Raw genomic sequence first — 16,577 nt, 5'->3', positions numbered from 1 at the left:
GGCCTGGTCTCACTGTATTCACAGCCCCAGCTCCGTAGCTGAGCCAAAGAGGCTCAATAGGTTTGCATGACCGTCCCGGGGTTGATTCAACCATCTGCAAGCAGGGCACGTCCATCTCCCCTACCGCGGCCGGAGATGCATGTTTTCAGAGCCCGCTAGTCTGCCACGAGCTTGCCTGGCCGCATGGAGCCCTGGTTTAAAAGCACAGACTGAGATCTCAGAGGGAGGTTCATCTCCTCAGCTAACTTTCAGGCTCTGGCACCCAGCTGCACCGGGTATCTACTATGAATGTGCACACGTGCCATTGGCAGTCAGCCCTCCCTTCCTTCGGTAAGCAGATCCACGGGGCAAGCGCTAGGATTGATTCACAAGGAGGGGGGGCTCTGGACAGACTCTGGCCAGCATTTTCAAACATGGGTACCTAAAGGAAGGCACCTCAATCCCTACCTAGGCACCTCAATAAGTGACCTGATTATTGGGGTCAATGGGCGCTCTGGGTGCTCCACGTCTTTGAAACTCCGGCTCCTTGGTTGGAAATACCAAGTGCATGCGGTGCAGTCAGCCGCTGAGCTGGAGAAGCCGCTTGACGCTGGACAATGTGCAATACTAGCATATTGTAAAACCAGAGAGCTTCCTCTCTGCTGAACCCACCTCTGCTGTTTGGGGGGGGGGGGGGGAGGGCAAACACAAGCCTCTCGTAGCCATTGGGGGATTTTAAAACCAGGACAACAAGAGCCCCCACTCAGATAGTTGGTGTTGGGTGCTGGGGAAATAGGTGGGGAAAGAGATTCTCCCCCGACACCCAACCCAGGCTGTGTAGTGACCAGTCAGCCCCACCACGTCCCCTCCACAGAGGGCAGGTGCGAGGGTCTGCAGAGCACTTACCCCGGGCTGATCTTCCCCAGCCCCAGTTCGGTTGGGTTGGGCAGGAGCTGGACTGTTGGCCTTAGTTTATGAACTGCCAGGCAACCCTCCACAGCAGCACAGGCAGGCACTGTTCAAACCCATGCTGCCCCCAAAGATCTTAGCCTCTGAATAGCCAGAGTGGGGAAGGGAATAGGCACAGAGGGGACATGACTTGCTCTAGCTACCCTGGCAAGCACATCGGTGGCAGAGCGAGATCTCCAGGGTCCCCGCCTAGCGTCCTCTGCATGCAAGCAGGCTGCCTAGCCAGAGGGCGTGTTTCCAGTACCCGCGGAGCACCGGAGCTGCTCATCAGAACGTTGGCTTTTCACTGCTTCCCAGATGAAGATGGTTATTGCTGGCAATGTCTGTGGGCTTTTTAGCTCCCTTGCCCTCCACCAGCACCACATCAAGGTTGTTTGGTCGGCCTGTGCCCAGCGAACAGCTGAGACGTGCAGCCGAAGTTTTGGCTTTCTGCTTTGTCCGGCTTTTAATTTCATGCAGGAATGTTTCTCTCCCTGCAATATTTAACCTCCGCTGATATTCTGAGTCCGAACTACTCTGCTAAAGGCAGGCTCATTCCTTTCAGAACTGCCTCGCCCCCGGCCTGCTGTCTGTTAGTGGTTCGGGTGCACAAAAAATGCTTCATTGACAAACTTGGGAGTGTGAGCTTTGTCAAGGCAGCTGCCTTCCTGATGTGTCTGACCCGAGCTGAAGGGACCACCTCTTGGAGTGAGGGGTAGCCCAGTCTCTGTGTTCACAGCTCTCTCTGCTGACACTTGCTAGAAGATGGACTGAAATGACTGACTCTGGTGATGTGGCCCCGTCAGAACCTAGAGAGAATCCCTTGCACATAGGATGGAATAGCTATGAAATCTCAATAGCTGTGGCCACCTACAGTCCAAGGCGGAATTTGAACTGGAGTTACAGGGCTGTATCCTACCACCTGCAACATCCCATAACCCCAATGAAGTCAACATGTAATGCAGGGCAGAGTTTTGCCCTTAATCTGCTTGTGTCCTGTTCTCAGCTGTCCCTTGGGCCAGTCCTCTGACAGATAGTGAAAAGGTAAAACCAGCTGTAGTATCATAAATGGACCCACAACTCCACCCTCTGCACCATGGAGAAAGCTCACCCTTGATTGTGACACCACTGAAACCTATGGCGCTCAGCTGTTAGCTGGCATATTTTATCTGTCACTGTGTGGCAGACCAAGAATGCCACACAGAAATGGAGCGCGAGGAAAGGAAGGTTTTAGGGAGAAATCGAGAGCTGCATGGAAGGAAAAAGAGTCTCCCAGACAGTTGAGACAGCACAACTGAGCGTTCGCCCTCCAAGTGTGACTGAGTCAAGAAGAGGAGACAGAAGAGGAGCTAAGTAACAGGCAATATCCTGTGGATCCAAAGAACGGCCATTCTCGTACGGTGTAAATGGCAGTTCAAGGGAAAACAGCCAGCCAAGTGTAAACAGTTGGAATTATTGTTTCTTCTTTGACAGCAGCACACGCCCTGCCTGCTGTATTTAGGAAACACTTTCCTCTTTCCTCCCTACCTTCATCACAGCAGTGTCAGCCATAAATATATAAACAATGGGTGAAAACCTGGCCCGGTGGGAGTTTTGCCTTTGCTTCAATGGGGTCAGGATTTCACCCCGGTCTGACCTTGGTTTTTGCCTTCCAGTGTGTCTGCTTCCATGCAGGACATAAGTGTGCCTGGGTCAAACCATTATTACTTTGTAATACAATCGTTTGTGCGGCTGCCCCACAGAGCTGCCAGTCTAGGGTACAAGTGAGTAACAGCCACAGGGAAGTAGGCGGCAGATAACTGGGAGGGGTGTGGGCGAGGGTTTATGGACAGACGGAGCTGTGTTCAGAGTCAGCAAGGCTGAAAGGATGGTTCGTTCCTGTTTGAGCTACCATTTGAGCTATCTGGCTAGCCATTAGCAGGTGGCAAGTTGCCACAGGGACCACAATGGGAGCAGGTCTTCAGGAGGGATTTTAAGGGCCTTATGCACTAGTTTTGGGGTGATCCTGCATGTGGGCCTTTGAGAGTTCACTCACCACAGCTCAATCCAAATCAGCTACAGAAGAAGCCGCTTGATCAGGGTGGCCCAGCGTCCCTCCCAGGTTAATGGTGATTGCATGGTCCCCAGAGACTGAGAACTGTGCAGCATCTGAACTCCCTCCTAGTCTCTGTGGAGTTTATATTTTCTGTACCGACCACCATGGAGATTGTACAGATTGGGGCAGAGTGTAGATGTTCCACTGCTACCTCTGGTTTAGGAAGAGCAAGATCCTACAACAGCACCCTTCCCAATGAATAGTTAACAGTAATGCCAACAAAGAGGCTGTTCCCCATTGAATGAGATGGGAGGCGTCCCATTCCCTGGGATCAACATATCCCCCTTGCAGGGGAATGTACTACACGCAATTGGTGTCCATCAGTTTTTCTCCACCCTCACTGGGATGCACTGACGTCTGCCCCGAAGACACCAAATAAGTAACAGGGCTCAAGTTTCAAAAATAACCAGGGGTTTTGGATGTTTCAATATTGGGTGACTGACTTGAGCTGCTGAAAAAGGAGACTGGTTTTCAGAAAGGGCTGAGAACCTGCCCTCTGAAAAAGTCAGGCCCCTGGAAGATGTCATCCAAAATCTGAGACCCCAAAATCACTAGTCACCTCTGAAAATTTTGGCCTGGTATTTTTGAATACCTGTCAAAGGAAAAGAACAGGAACAGAAGTATCATAAGAACGGCCATACTGGGTCAAACCAATGGTCCATCTAGCCCATTATCCTTTCCTCTCACCATGGCCAGTGCCAGATGCTTCAGAGAGAATGAACCAGAACAGGGCAATTATCACGTTGATCCATCCCCTGTCATCCAGTCCCACCTTGTAGCAGTCAGAGGTTTAAGGACACCCAAAGCACAGGATTGCATCCCTGGCCTTCTTGGCTAATAGCTATTGGTGGACCTATCCTCCAAGAACTTACCTAATTCTTCTTTGAACCCAGGTGTATTTTTGGCCTTCCCAACATCCCCTGGCAATGAGTGCCATAGGCGGCTGTGCAGTGTGTGAAGAAGTACTTCCTTATGTTTGTGTTAACCCTGCTGCCTGGTAATTTTATTCGGTGACCCCTCTTTCTTGTGTTACATGAACACTTCCTCTTTCACTTTCCCCAGGCCATTGATTTGTATAGACCTCTATCATATTCCCCCTTCTTTGTCTCTTTTCTAAGCTGAACGGTCCCAGTCTTTTTAATCGCTCCTCATGTGGAAGCTGTGCCATACCCCTCATCAAAACATCAGCTGAAGAGACTCAGTAAAGTGAGCCTCGGTGATGTGTTCAGAGTTGCAGGCAAGCCTGTGAAGGGTGCATACAGGTCACAGCTCCCATTGGGCTGGGTGTGTCTATGTTGTAAACAAGACTTTAAAAGCAGTTATGTTTCTGGTGCCAAACTAGGACTGTCTCTGACAAATTGGCTTGAACCAAACGCTTCCTATTGAGATAGAGTGGGATTATAAAAGAATTTAAGTGCCTCCACTTCAGCTTTGGATCCAATCTCTGTAGGTACCTAAACTCACTGAGCATCTCCATTTTTCAGAGTCCCCTTTCTCCATGTGCCTCTGCGCATGCACATTGCTGCCTCGCTCCAGGCATCCAGACCCCCATCTCCTGCCTGAGCCCCAGAGCGATTCACAGACTGGAGAAAGACAGGCGTTTGCATATAGGACCCAGTCTGGTTGGTACCCCAGAGGTTGCCTGCTGGTTCAGGTCCCATTCAGATTCCAGCAGGAGAAGGGGATGATACTGCCCACCATATAACGTTTAGCCCAGGGGTTAGGGCACATGCCTGGGATGTGGAAGCCCCAGGTTCAATTCCCCCCTGCCTAGCAGAGAGGGAAGCAAAGATTTGAAGAGGATTCTCCCACCTCTCAGGAGAGTGCTCCAAACGCTGAACTATGGGATGTTCTGGGGGAGGCCTTCCTCAGTCTCATCTGGTGAAGTTATTGCTCTCTGGATTGAACAATATAAGAATGATTGGAGCAGGCGGACTGGACCTTGGTCTCCCATCTTCCAAGCGGGTGCCTGAACCTCTGACCCCAGGGTCATTCCCCCTCTCTCAGGCCCAGTGACTATTTAAGTATTTATCCCCAGTGGAACAATCCCCCCATTCTATCCACTCTTTCGTTATTTATCCAGAGTGCGACAGCTTCCACAGGAGGTCCGTGAAGGGTGTACTCACCAAACAAACAAGCGCAGTTGTTTAGAGACAATCCAATGGTTTAACTAGGAGCCATGGGCTGTAGCTGAGCTGAGGAAAACAGCCTGGGTTTGCCTTTGCTCTTCCCTGGAAGATCCAGTTCCGAGAGAGAGGGGCCAGCGTGAGGGAATGAAAGGCAGACTCGGGTATCTAACGAGACAGCCAGCAACCAGCTACCAATCACAGCTGGTTCTGTGGGGGTTCTGGTGGGGACCCCTGCCCAGTGAGGACTGGAGTGAGACCACCCGTTCATCTCAATACGTGACCCCATGTTCTACTTTCTACCAACAGGAGCCAGATCAGAACCAGGGGCTTAGAGTTCTGGGGCAATTACCTCAGCCAGCCAGTCACTTACCGAGTTTGTTGCTGTTGCTGATCAGTCCCACTGAAAGATGTTGTGAGTGACGCTGAATCCCTCCCTCTCCTTCCCCCGGGCTCCCTGCCCATCTTAGAGATGGGCCCAAGCCCCCAAATGTGTCCGATCCAGAAGGGGGTTGAATTGGGGGCTGTGCTTTCGGTTCATTGTCAGTAGAATGCTAGGGCCTGGGTCGCTGCTGCCTAGCACCCTGTCTAGTCACTTACACGCGCTTTAAGGGCTGCCGGCAGTACGAGTGGAGAATTCCAATTCAGTCGCACTGACAAGCACTTAGTTCAGGTGTAAGGGGCTGGCTGCCATGGGAGGCAGTGGGGGTCAGGCCTGCAGGGAGAACACTCAATCTGTGCCCCCCAGTCTCAGTGGAAATTAAGACTCTGCAGGACACCCCCTCCCCCCAATTCTCCACAGCAGCAAACAGCAGCACTGAGAGAAATCCACCTCTGTACTTGCCTTTTGTAAGCTATGTAATACCTCAGAGACCCGTTTCTGAGGCTGAAAACCAGTGAGATGAAGTCGTCTTGTGCTATAGCAGTCCTGGATTGAGGAAATAGCATGAGAAAACCAAATAACGCATTAGTTTGACCTCACCAAGGGCTCCTTTAGGCATTAAAAAGCCTGTGAAAAACATAAATGCAAGTCCCAATATGTGACACATAACCACTCTCAGATCCCCGAGCACCCCTTAGAAATTAATCTGTAAAGACCTTTAATTCCAATGGTCTCGTGTATGAGTGACCTTGTGTAGCACCGTCCTAGTCCACAAGTGTCTGATCCTGTTGAATGAAAGTCAGGTCAATGTTTGTGTCCTTAGCTCTTAGTTCAAAGGCAGATCAAGGACTCTCTGCACTTAGCTCCTGTGGAAATCTCCAACTGCACACAACGTATTCACGTAATAAAACGAAGCTAAATGTTAACAGGAGAGATCATAAAACACCATCACATCCAGCCACAACTCGATGCGTCTCTTTACAAAAATACAAGGGCTCAGGTTTTCGAACAGAGGTACCCTGTGAGGGTCCTGAATAAACGGCCTGATTTGCTGATGGCCTAGTTAGGAGTCACATGGCTGGCAATTGTTTTGCCGCTCATTGTCAATTTCACACAGCTGCTGCTGGCTTGCTGTCAGCTTGGCTTCATTTCCCAGCACCAGGAGGCAAACTGACAAACAAAGGAGCCCAGCAGCTGCGGGAGCCTGAAACTGACATAAGTCACTCCAGATTTTCTGCCCTGCTGAGCCCTGCGGCCGTGAGGCATCTATCAAAGCATGAAATGGGTCCTCAGAAGTAAGGAGCTGACAGCACATGAGCTGCATTCTGCTTGACTGCCACTTGCATGCAGAACTCCTTCCCCACCCCCAGATCCTGGCCCCCGGTGGAGGTGAGGAGTTAATGAGCTGGACATTCTCATCCGAAGTACCTTTTAACCTGGCAACTATAACATAGCATTAAAGATCCCTAGGCGTGAGTACTAATTAGAGTTGGTGGGGCTTTTATGATTAGAGAAAGGCTTTGCCAGATCTATGCTTTGTGAAGTCCACCTTGCGTGAACACGTGGTTGCCTGTCTAAAAACTAGTCCTGTTGTTTCAACCAGAGAAGTTAGTTTTCTCCTCCCTTCCTAAGCACCGGATCCGGCCCAGGCTTGCGCTTGCGCTGAACTCTGTTCACATCAATAGGCCTTTTCAAGGCCATCGGACTGCTCCCTGACTGAAAGTCTCACACGTGTTTAAGTCTTTGCAACGTCAGTTTGCCTGGGTGCAGAATGGCTGCACACTGGATTGCTGCCTTCTACCAGAAAAACCGGCACAAAAAGCTCAGGGTTTCGCATCTCCAGCTGTTGCTTGCACTGAACGCTCTGGTGGAAGAGATTTGGATTATGGATGCTGTGATGCTGGCCAAATCCACAGATCTTGGGGCTAGGCAGAGACAACAGCTCTCCAACCCCTGTGCAGCACACCTGGATTATAATGATGGTACCAGGACCCCATATTCCACCCTGCAAATCCCAGGTGATCAGCCTGGGATAGACCTGCCAGGAGTAAGAGCTCATTTTCCTGAGTACCGTATTTACCTAATTATTTTTATGGGGTAAATAAATATCCAGGGTGTTCTTTCTTGGACATTGGGGCTTACATTTTCAGCTGGCCTGGCCTCCCTTTTGGTGGGGCATCACTTGCACCTGTAACATTTGCTCCCATTAATTCGGGGCCCAGAGAATGAACAATGGGCCCCAACAGATGGTTGCCCAGAGTCTGAGCGTTCCAGAGCCAGTGACTGGGGCTTTGGTACAAAATTACAGGTGCACGTTTTATGGGTCCAAACTCCATCTGGTCCTTTGAAAACAAGGCTCCTGGGATGCAGGGAGGAGGCCCGCTCACCCCAACACATCCCTATGATGCCAACGGACTGCCAGCACCCATAGCATCTCCACGGGCTTGCAGCTTCCCTGTCAGGGCAGGTCCGCAGCTAAATATGCACTGGGGCAGAGTGAAGAACCCTCCCATCGGACATTCGGTGCTTTCCAAAAGCTCTCCAGCCAGTTGTATTCCACAGATGGGTGCGAGATGGGCTGTATTTTCAATAATGAATCAGACCTTTTTTTTTTTTTTTTTAATGTTCCAAACATAAACTCTGCCACCTACAAAGCAGGGTATTTTCAGGAGCCGGAACCCGACTGAGCAGCCATAACCTCCCAGCTGGCTGACCCCAACCCCCAGTCTGAAGCGGGCCAATCTGCGAGGCACTTGGGATACAGCTGAGCTCTGCAACCTGGGCCTGTCTCTGATTGTCACTTTCCCCTCTTCGCTGTTAGGTCTCGGGCTCAAAGACAAAATCCTCAGCTATGAGTAAATTCTCTGGCCCCTCTTTTAACCCATAATACATGTCATCCTCCTCTTCCACACACTGGATCTCTCTCGAATCTGCTACCTTTGAACCAGGACCCGTAGCCAATGCAAAATGGCTTGGAGAGGCAGTAGCAGATAGGTAATTCTGGGATAGGGCCAGTGTTGGCTCCTGGCTTAGATTCCGCCTTTCCACCAGCAGTGAGTCGATCAAGGCAAAATCTTCATAGCGAGGCGGCTCAGAACTGTGCTTCTCGGGGTGCCCCTGTGATGGGAGCGAGTTCCTCAGCGAGTAGGTGGATCCACCCAGAAACTGGCTGCTGGAGATAGATCCCTCTGAAGAGGGAGGGTCAATGTCCTCCTGGAAGGAAGCCAATGGCGCCGCACTGCGGGGGCTCTTTGATGGGCTGAAAATGGCATAAAAGTACATTGAAGGGCACAGATTCATTTATTGCTTGTTTTCTGTGCTGTTGTTTCCCTGTTTGGTGTTTTGGCCACGGGGTTTACAGTAAATCAAGCTGAGCAGATGCTCGCCAGGACACGGCTGGGTTCGTGGTGTTCCTACAGCTAGCTGCTGTGTGTCTGGTTTTCACAACGATGCCGTTCTGTTTATTTCCCCTCCACACTTTGGATCTCAGCTGCCACCAGCCAGGAAAGGCTTTGACACCATATGAATGGGGAGCCCAGTGTCTCCATTATGGTGCCTTCAGAGAAGCCCACCTGCCCAGTCCATCTCCTCTCCTTCATCTGCTATGCACAGTTCACTGTGTCCTTTGACAGTCTCCCTGCTGTGAATCCTGGCGCAGACATCATCAGACTCTGGTGGGTGTCCTGCCAGTGGTTCATGGAGAATAGAGAGCCCAGAACTCCTTTCATTACCTGGGAGATATACCTGAGGTGAGCTGCTAACTGATTATCCAGAAGTAGTTTAAGCAAACCAAGGGAAGGTCACTTAGGCAGAATGCAATGACCCAGCTAAACTCCCCAGGTAGTTTCAGTTGGTTATGATATTCTTCACCTCTTGCTGTAAACAGCTGCATAGTGTTGCTTCTGGACACATTAAAAAGCCAGTCTGTTCGACCCCCAGAGATGACTCATTCCAGCAAGAGGGCCAACTAAGTCCTACGTCAAGAGTTCATATGGGGTTGGTTGGTAATGTTTATCAAGCAGTTTGGGGACCTACACGATTTATTGTTCTGGCTATTCTAACCCAGGTTCTTACACTCAACCCATCACCATATGCTCAGAGGTGCCAAATAGCTTGTGTTCATTGAAACTGGCATTAGACTGACCCTTGAATCTACCTTCCTCTCTTGCTGTAATCCACAGGTATTTAGTTAACATTAATGGATTTAAAATAAATGGTCTCCTAGGAACCTTGATTAGAAGTTTGACAAACTATCGTTTGCTTTTTTTGTCCAAATTATTTGTAGCAGAGCTGATAAAGTCACTTAAAAATCTGATAGGGGAAGGCAACTTTCCTACAGTGTTATAAGTCTCCATAAACAAATGTCATTCCTCAGAGTAAATCCATGTTCCCATTTCAGAGTTTCAGGTAAAGAGAATCCAACTATTTCTTCATATAAAGACCCCTGTCTGTGTAATGGACTCTGTGCCCACTCCGGGGTCTGCCAGCAGGGGGCCCTACGGAGGGTCAGGCTGGGATGCTAAGGGGCCCAAGTCTGATTGGCAATCTGTGTTTGGGACATAATGACCTATTTTTGTTTAAAGCAGGGAAATGAAACTCTGCAATTCCCCAGGAAGGTTAGGAAAGGCCGGGATCCTGCAGTTAATTGTGCAGAGGGTGATTTTCACAGGCACAAATGGGGAGCTGGCTGCCCAACTGTCCTGGGTGCATTTGAAAACCTCCCCCTTTCAAAGGAAAAAAACCCTTTGACTTCAGTGGGTGCTGGCTCAGGCGGAGTCGGAGGCTGCGCTTTTCATCTTTAAGGGGCTGGAGAGCGAAAGAAAGCCTGTTACATTAGCCTTGCATGGTGTTTGGGAGGGCAGGAATGAACTCCTAGAGCCGTAGCCCAGAGGTAGGTTCATGTGAACGTAGGGCCCTAATTGCCTGAATGGATTCAATCCAGTTCTAGAACTCCACGGGAAATGTCTGACAAGCAAGTTCCCGGCCCGTCATTCGCTCAGTTCCCCTGCAGAGACCAGGCACCGTGCTCCTGCTGGCCCACACAGCTCTTTGGCTTCACAGCGGCGAAAGCAGGAAGCCAGTCGCCATAACCCTATCGCTGCTCAACCTCCACCTCCTGGGCTGGGCTGCTGTCACGTGTCAGGATGCACCCAGAGCATCCAGAATCACAGCAGTGTGCCCCCCCTGCACTGGACTGCAGTGCTTCCTACCTGCATTGCTGCTGGTTATAGTGCGATAGCACCCAGGATACACATGTAAGCTACAGCCCTGGGCTCACCACACATCGGGGCAACAAACAGCAGTGCAGGTGTTTGGCCCTGAAACCGGGCGAGGGGGGAGGGACTTGGAGCCTGGAACACCTGCACAGCTGTTTGTAGCACAAACCAGAGTCAGTTGACCCAGGTTCTGAGACTCACTGCCGTGGGCGGGGGCAGTTTCCCCAGTGTAGACATACTCCTAGAAAGAGACAGTCCCTGTCCCAAAGAGCTGACCTGTATCTGGAGCATCCAGCAACTCAGCAGATGTGTTGCAGTTAGATGTACCTATCTGGAAGGATTTGATCACCAGGCCTGCTACCTCCTTTTTGTCTGTTATGTCTATAATGAGTGAATCTCAACAAGTGCAACTTTACTGCCCTTTGGACTCCTCTACAGTTCCTCAAAGGCCACCTACCTGCTGACTGTTGCTGTGACCATTTGCGATGCTGGATCTTGGGGGGTTTCTCCATCATTCTCTGAGATCCTGTGGATCTCTGCCTTTGCCTGTACAAAGAGGTGGGTACATCCGCCTGTCTTGAGCTCACAGTCACCTAGGAGCGGGGCAGTTTGAACCCCCGGACGCTCCACAGAGTCCTTTGCTTTCATTTGGATCTGTTCATAAGATGGCAGGCTTTTCTCATAGACATTAGCTTCTTCCTGGCTGGTATAGGCAGTCTGGGAGCTGGTGTGAGGGAGAAAGAGGGGAAGGGATGCTATTAAAGTCTGCCATTTAATGAAGTCCAATAGTTTCTAGTCGGAAGCAGGAATTCTATCATTTGCTGAGAAGCAAACAAAGAAAATGCTCCGGAAGGGAAGAGTGGCATGCACATGTCTTTGGATTTGTCTTAGCGGTGGGCCAGACACAGATTCCCACATCTGAACTCCCCAGTCTCTGAGGAGGTTTGGAGCCCGCGTAAAAGTCACCCCATCCGAGTGGTGTCGAGTGACTCGCAGAGGAAATGAACTATTGGTCTTGGCCTGCTTTCTCCTGCGAGAGCCTGCAGTACCTCCCTGCTGCCGCCGATGGCAGTGTGAGGTGATGGAATCAGTGGGGGTTTTGCCTGGGAGAGGACAGCAGGATTTGGCACTCTCTCAGCAGGCACTAGACTAGGCCCACCATGGAAACATCAGAGAGGGACTTCAGTGGAGGATTTTGCCTGAGAAAGGACTGAAATCAGCGGGACCTCTAGCTGGGAAAGGACTGCAGAATCAGGTCACACCACCCTCCCCACACACCCCTGCTGACAGTCTCATCAGAGAGAAGCCAAGTAGTCAAGGGTTGAAAGAACATGGAAACAGAGTTCTCCGCTCCATAACAAGCTGTTGCTCTTCTCCCCTCTGCTTACTATTTTTTTAGACAAAATATTTTTAGCCCTCCCTGGTGCCAGGGTTTCCAGACACTGACCTCGTCCCCCGAGGCACACAGATAACCTTGTGTACAAGCTCAGGCTCTAATTAAAACAAGATTGCAAACTGTTGAGCTGCGGCTCAGAGCCCTGGGTCTTTCCGACATACCAGCTCTTCTCCGGAATTTCATTTTCTATCGAAACAGCAGGCTTGTGTGACAGGAACTTCTCGGACTCCGTCTCCATGGGGACAAACGTTAACTGGGTGAGGGAGAAAAGGAAGGGGGAAATCATTCCTCTGAATCTGAACAAAGAGGGTGAATCTCCTGCAGCACTAGACTAGGAGGAGTTTCCCCTGGCGTAGGTCTATCATTAACGCCGTCCCAGCACTTGACTAGCACTTTAATTGGGTTTTTTTTACATCCACATCACTGCGAATCCCCCAGATCACATTTGCAAAGCACAGACAATGTGCAGGCTACTCCCCTGGCCATGAAACTCGGGCTGATGTGAAAAATCACAACAGACTCAGTTGTGCAAGACCCTGAGTGTCTACTCGTCCATAGAGCATGCTCAAAACCTTGCACCCAGCAGGACTGGGAATTGATTATGTCACCCAGGGAGCACTCAGTCCTGCCAACCTGGTGGATGACAATGGGTGTCCTGCTTTCTGGGGCCCAGGGGAGACAGGTTGAGAAATGCCAATGTCCCCAGTGGAACTGAGAGCATGCCCGTACTGGGCCAGCGGGTGGCCCTGCAGACTCTGAAGCACAAATCCCAGCAAGAGTTGCCCGCTTGGCCACCCTCAGCACCACCAGAAATGACAGCAGATCTGGCGGGGTGACAGGCTCTTGACTCGCAGGCAGGCCATTCCTCACGGGGACCCCTTCAAAGGAGTCAGAGCTTTGCCATGAACTTCCGTGTGAGGAGAAGCTCGGGGCCCCATGGCTTCACCCCTCCCTCTAGGAGCCATGTTGGGTGGCCGGAGCCCTGGGGGATGAGAGGTGGGATTCTTCCCCGCTGGGGACAGAGGGTTCTCATTTGGAAGGAAGGAAGGAAGGAAGGAAGAAAATGCTGCCCAAGGGAAGAGTGACATGTACGATTCACATCTTAGAGATGGGCTGGATCCAGATCCCCACATCTGAACTCCAGACTTTGGGGAGGTTTGGATCCAGCCCGTAGTGACCGACGGTCACCCCAGTGACAGCAGAGAGGCGGCAGTCCTGAAATGGAGATGTCATCTGGGAAAGGATGGCCCAAAGGATCTGATTCCCAGCACTCCAGAACTAAACCCCCCAGACTCCGAGGGCTGGATCCAGTTCTGGACTTCATGGCTGGCCTGTATCGCTATTATGGCCCAAACCGAAGACCCAGAGCCAACTGCGCCCCTCCTTCCCCCGAAACCTTCAGGAAGTCTGGATCCACATCCGAACGCTGTAGCTTACAGCTGTCTCTCAGTGACAGTAAAAAGGCCTAGTTGCCAGCAATTAAAGACACCATGCAACACCAAGTTCTGGAGAAGGATCCCTGTCACAGGTTATCCCTTCAGCTTATTGCACTATAAGCTCCAGTCCCCTCCCCCTGCACTCCGTGCTGCTTCTCAACATGCACTCTCATTAGCTCCAGATCTACTAATGAGCCATTCTGCATCACTGAGGGCTTGTCCACACATACAGTGTTGCACCAATGCAGCTGTGCCACTGTAGTGCTTCGTGAAGATGCTACCCATCCCGACAGGAGACCTCCTGTCGCCATAGGTTCTCCACCTTCCCGAGAAATGGTAGCTATGTTGACGGGAGAAGCCTGCCCATCGACACAGCAATATCTACACCAGGGGTTTGGTCAATGTAACTGTGTCGCTCGGGTGTGGATTTTCTACTTTCCCTGAGCAATGGAGTTATACCGACGTACGTCTGTAGTCTAAACCAAGCCTGAGTCTAACCCTAGAACTAATGTCTTGTTTCCATTGGGAAAATGGTGGTTTGGGATCTTCAGGGAATGGGAGTTCAATCATTTTATTGTGCTATCAACATTCTCTAGCCAGGAGATTTTCTGAAAGGGCTTTTAATAACCTACTAAGTCAAAGAGGCTGGGGGTTGGGCATGGATTCATTAGGGGTTAGGGGCTCTTTTTCCCCTAATCTAAACTGAATTTAAAACAACTTTATATGAAACTATCAGCAATGGATGAGCCGTAAGTGAACACTTCTCTTTCCCAGCACCTTCCTAGCTATCTCCTGTACCTTTCACTTACACGGCTGCCTTGTCCTTTAGGTGAAAGATCAAGTCTTCACCATCTATGTGAATTTCGTGCACCGTGTCATGAATCTGTTCAGCAAGCTGCTCATGTGGAAACATTTCTGCTGCATCAACCTGCCCCTCTAGTGCAAGTCTCCCAAAAGAACTCATTTAAAGCACTGCTGAGTCCTGGTAAGACAAGAGGAACCCTTTGGAAAGCAGGCAGTAAAGACACCTGTTGAAAAGCGGAGGGGTGGGGGGTCTCTTCTTCTCCTTCAAGATTTGGCCATCACCTGCTCAACTTACAGCTTCTAAATTTGGATGGGGAAGGAAATGTGGATTTGGGGAGTGGGTTTCAAACAGTAGCCTGAGAAATGAATCAAGGCCTTCTTCATTCTTTTATTTCTGTTGCTCATTTAACAGCAATGATTGAAACTGCAGCTGTCACTGAGAGGTATAGAAAAGGGCTTGGGACTGGGACATACAGGTTAGTTTCTTTTAAATGATTCCTTCTTTCATTAGTAGCATTGCATTTCCCTCTGAACGTTGGCACTGCTTTCAGTAAAGACGGAAGGTGTTTTATCCAGGGATCAGATAAAAGAGAGACACACTGCCCAGCTTCCCCTGTGCCTGCGACACCTGTAAGTCTCAGGCGATTGCAGCCAGCCTCCTGAACTGACTTAGCATCCGAAGGGTTAAAGCTCAACCTGGCAGAAAGCATGGTCTTTGGGCACAGGAGGGCAAAGTTTGTGTGTTGTTATGAGGCATCTCCTCTTAGGGATCAGGGGTGAGGAGCACTTTGAATGGAGGGAAGGGTGTACTATTTTTTAACCCCAGTTAACCCTTCAGGGGACAGTGACAATGTGTGTGGTCCCTTGCCCCGCATACAGAGATAACTGGAGATGCTGCAGGCCATGTGGAGAAAGTAAGGCAGAAGACGTGAATGCCCTCTGCTCCCTGCACCACGCAGAGCTGCTTCAACTATTCTTATTTTAAACCAATCCAAAGTTATGGTAACTTTTAAATGATCCCTTGAAAGTTTGTCTAAATTGCCTGACTGTGGCAGAGGGCATTATCATTACCAGTCTTATGAAGTGCCTCTGATGCTCCCAAGCCCCGCTCGAGGGAAGCAGTGCACTACCCACCTAGTAGAATTGCCAGCCCGTTGATGTGACAAGGACATCTACACTCTGCAATATCCCAGAGCCAGCCACAAGCACTGACAAGGGACAGATCAGCTGCTAAAGGAGAGAAGAAAAGCTGGGCAGAGTCTTACAGTTGTGCAGTCACTGCTAGTGGCTACTAATACTTATTACTTTTCATCCAGGGGTCTCAAAGCACTTTGAGAGGAAGGGTAAGTACCATTGTACAGATGGGGAAACTGAGGCACAGAGCAGTTAAATTACTTGCCCCCTGCTACACAGTGAGTCAGTGGCAGAGCTGGGAATAGGACTCGCGTCTCCTGGTCTGGTGCCTTAGCCATTGCACCACCTTCCCCTCGGCAGGACAGTTAGCTGTCTCAGTGGAAATTTAAGCCAACTGCAATTATTGTTAAGTCCCTGTGGGTGTTTTTTGGTTCCCCAAGATGCCTTGCAGTGCCCAGCCCAGCAACCCCCTGCGCCAGAGAGGCAGACTGAGAAAACATATATGAGAGAATTGGCCCTACCTTGGGGTAGCACTGACACATGCTCCAGATGATCCCCACTGCTGTGGTTAAAACCCCCAGGGTGCAAAAAGTGATGTAGACCTGGGGCTTGTCCACGCTCATGATGAACATGCCAATCGTCACCAGGAAGAAGCCCAGGACTATGAGTCCATAGCGGAAAGTTTTATCCTCAGCCATGGCAGGGCATCCAGGTAGAAACCCACCACAGGGCAGGAATGCAGAGAGCGAGCCAAGGGCTGGGAGGGGACAGGTGCCAGGCAGCCCCTTGCCTGTCTCTGTCCCAGCGAGCACTCCTCAGGTGCACAGCCAGGTGTGTTTTTCCAGAGCCTGCCAGTCGCTGAGGATCAGCTGCACATTCAGGCCAGTCCTGCCCAGGTCTGAGCCAGCCAGTTTTTAATGGGAGTGTAATGAATGCAAATACGATCCCGAAATTCACAGGCCAATGAAGCTGCCCAGTGCACTTCACTATAACCTTCCCTCAAGGCACGTGCAGCACAGGCTCCAGGAACACCTTACCCGGGCAGTGTGAACAGGAAAGGG

At 50.6% G+C, this 16,577-nt stretch overlaps 1 protein-coding gene across 1 annotated transcript; it reads right to left on the bottom strand.

Moving 5' to 3' along the window:
• Positions 1 to 8,162: 8,162 nt before the first annotated feature.
• On the bottom strand, positions 8,163 to 16,303 carry BSND (barttin CLCNK type accessory subunit beta). Its single transcript, XM_067535470.1, has 4 exons — positions 16,038 to 16,303; positions 12,304 to 12,395; positions 11,204 to 11,470; positions 8,163 to 8,789 (listed from the first exon to the last, which is right to left on the bottom strand). Exons 1-4 carry the CDS (start codon positions 16,212 to 16,214, stop codon positions 8,348 to 8,350), a joined length of 978 nt encoding a protein of 325 aa, XP_067391571.1. The 5' UTR covers positions 16,215 to 16,303; the 3' UTR covers positions 8,163 to 8,347.
• Between the last annotated feature and the right edge of the window lie 274 nt (positions 16,304 to 16,577).

This window comes from Emydura macquarii, unplaced genomic scaffold (assembly GCF_026122565.2).
Source record: "Emydura macquarii macquarii isolate MOO-44397 ecotype Brisbane River unplaced genomic scaffold, CSIRO-AGI_Emac_v2 contig_3506, whole genome shotgun sequence".
Classification (NCBI taxonomy): domain Eukaryota; kingdom Metazoa; phylum Chordata; order Testudines; family Chelidae; genus Emydura; species Emydura macquarii.
This window is presented reverse-complemented; position numbering and strand designations above follow the sequence as displayed.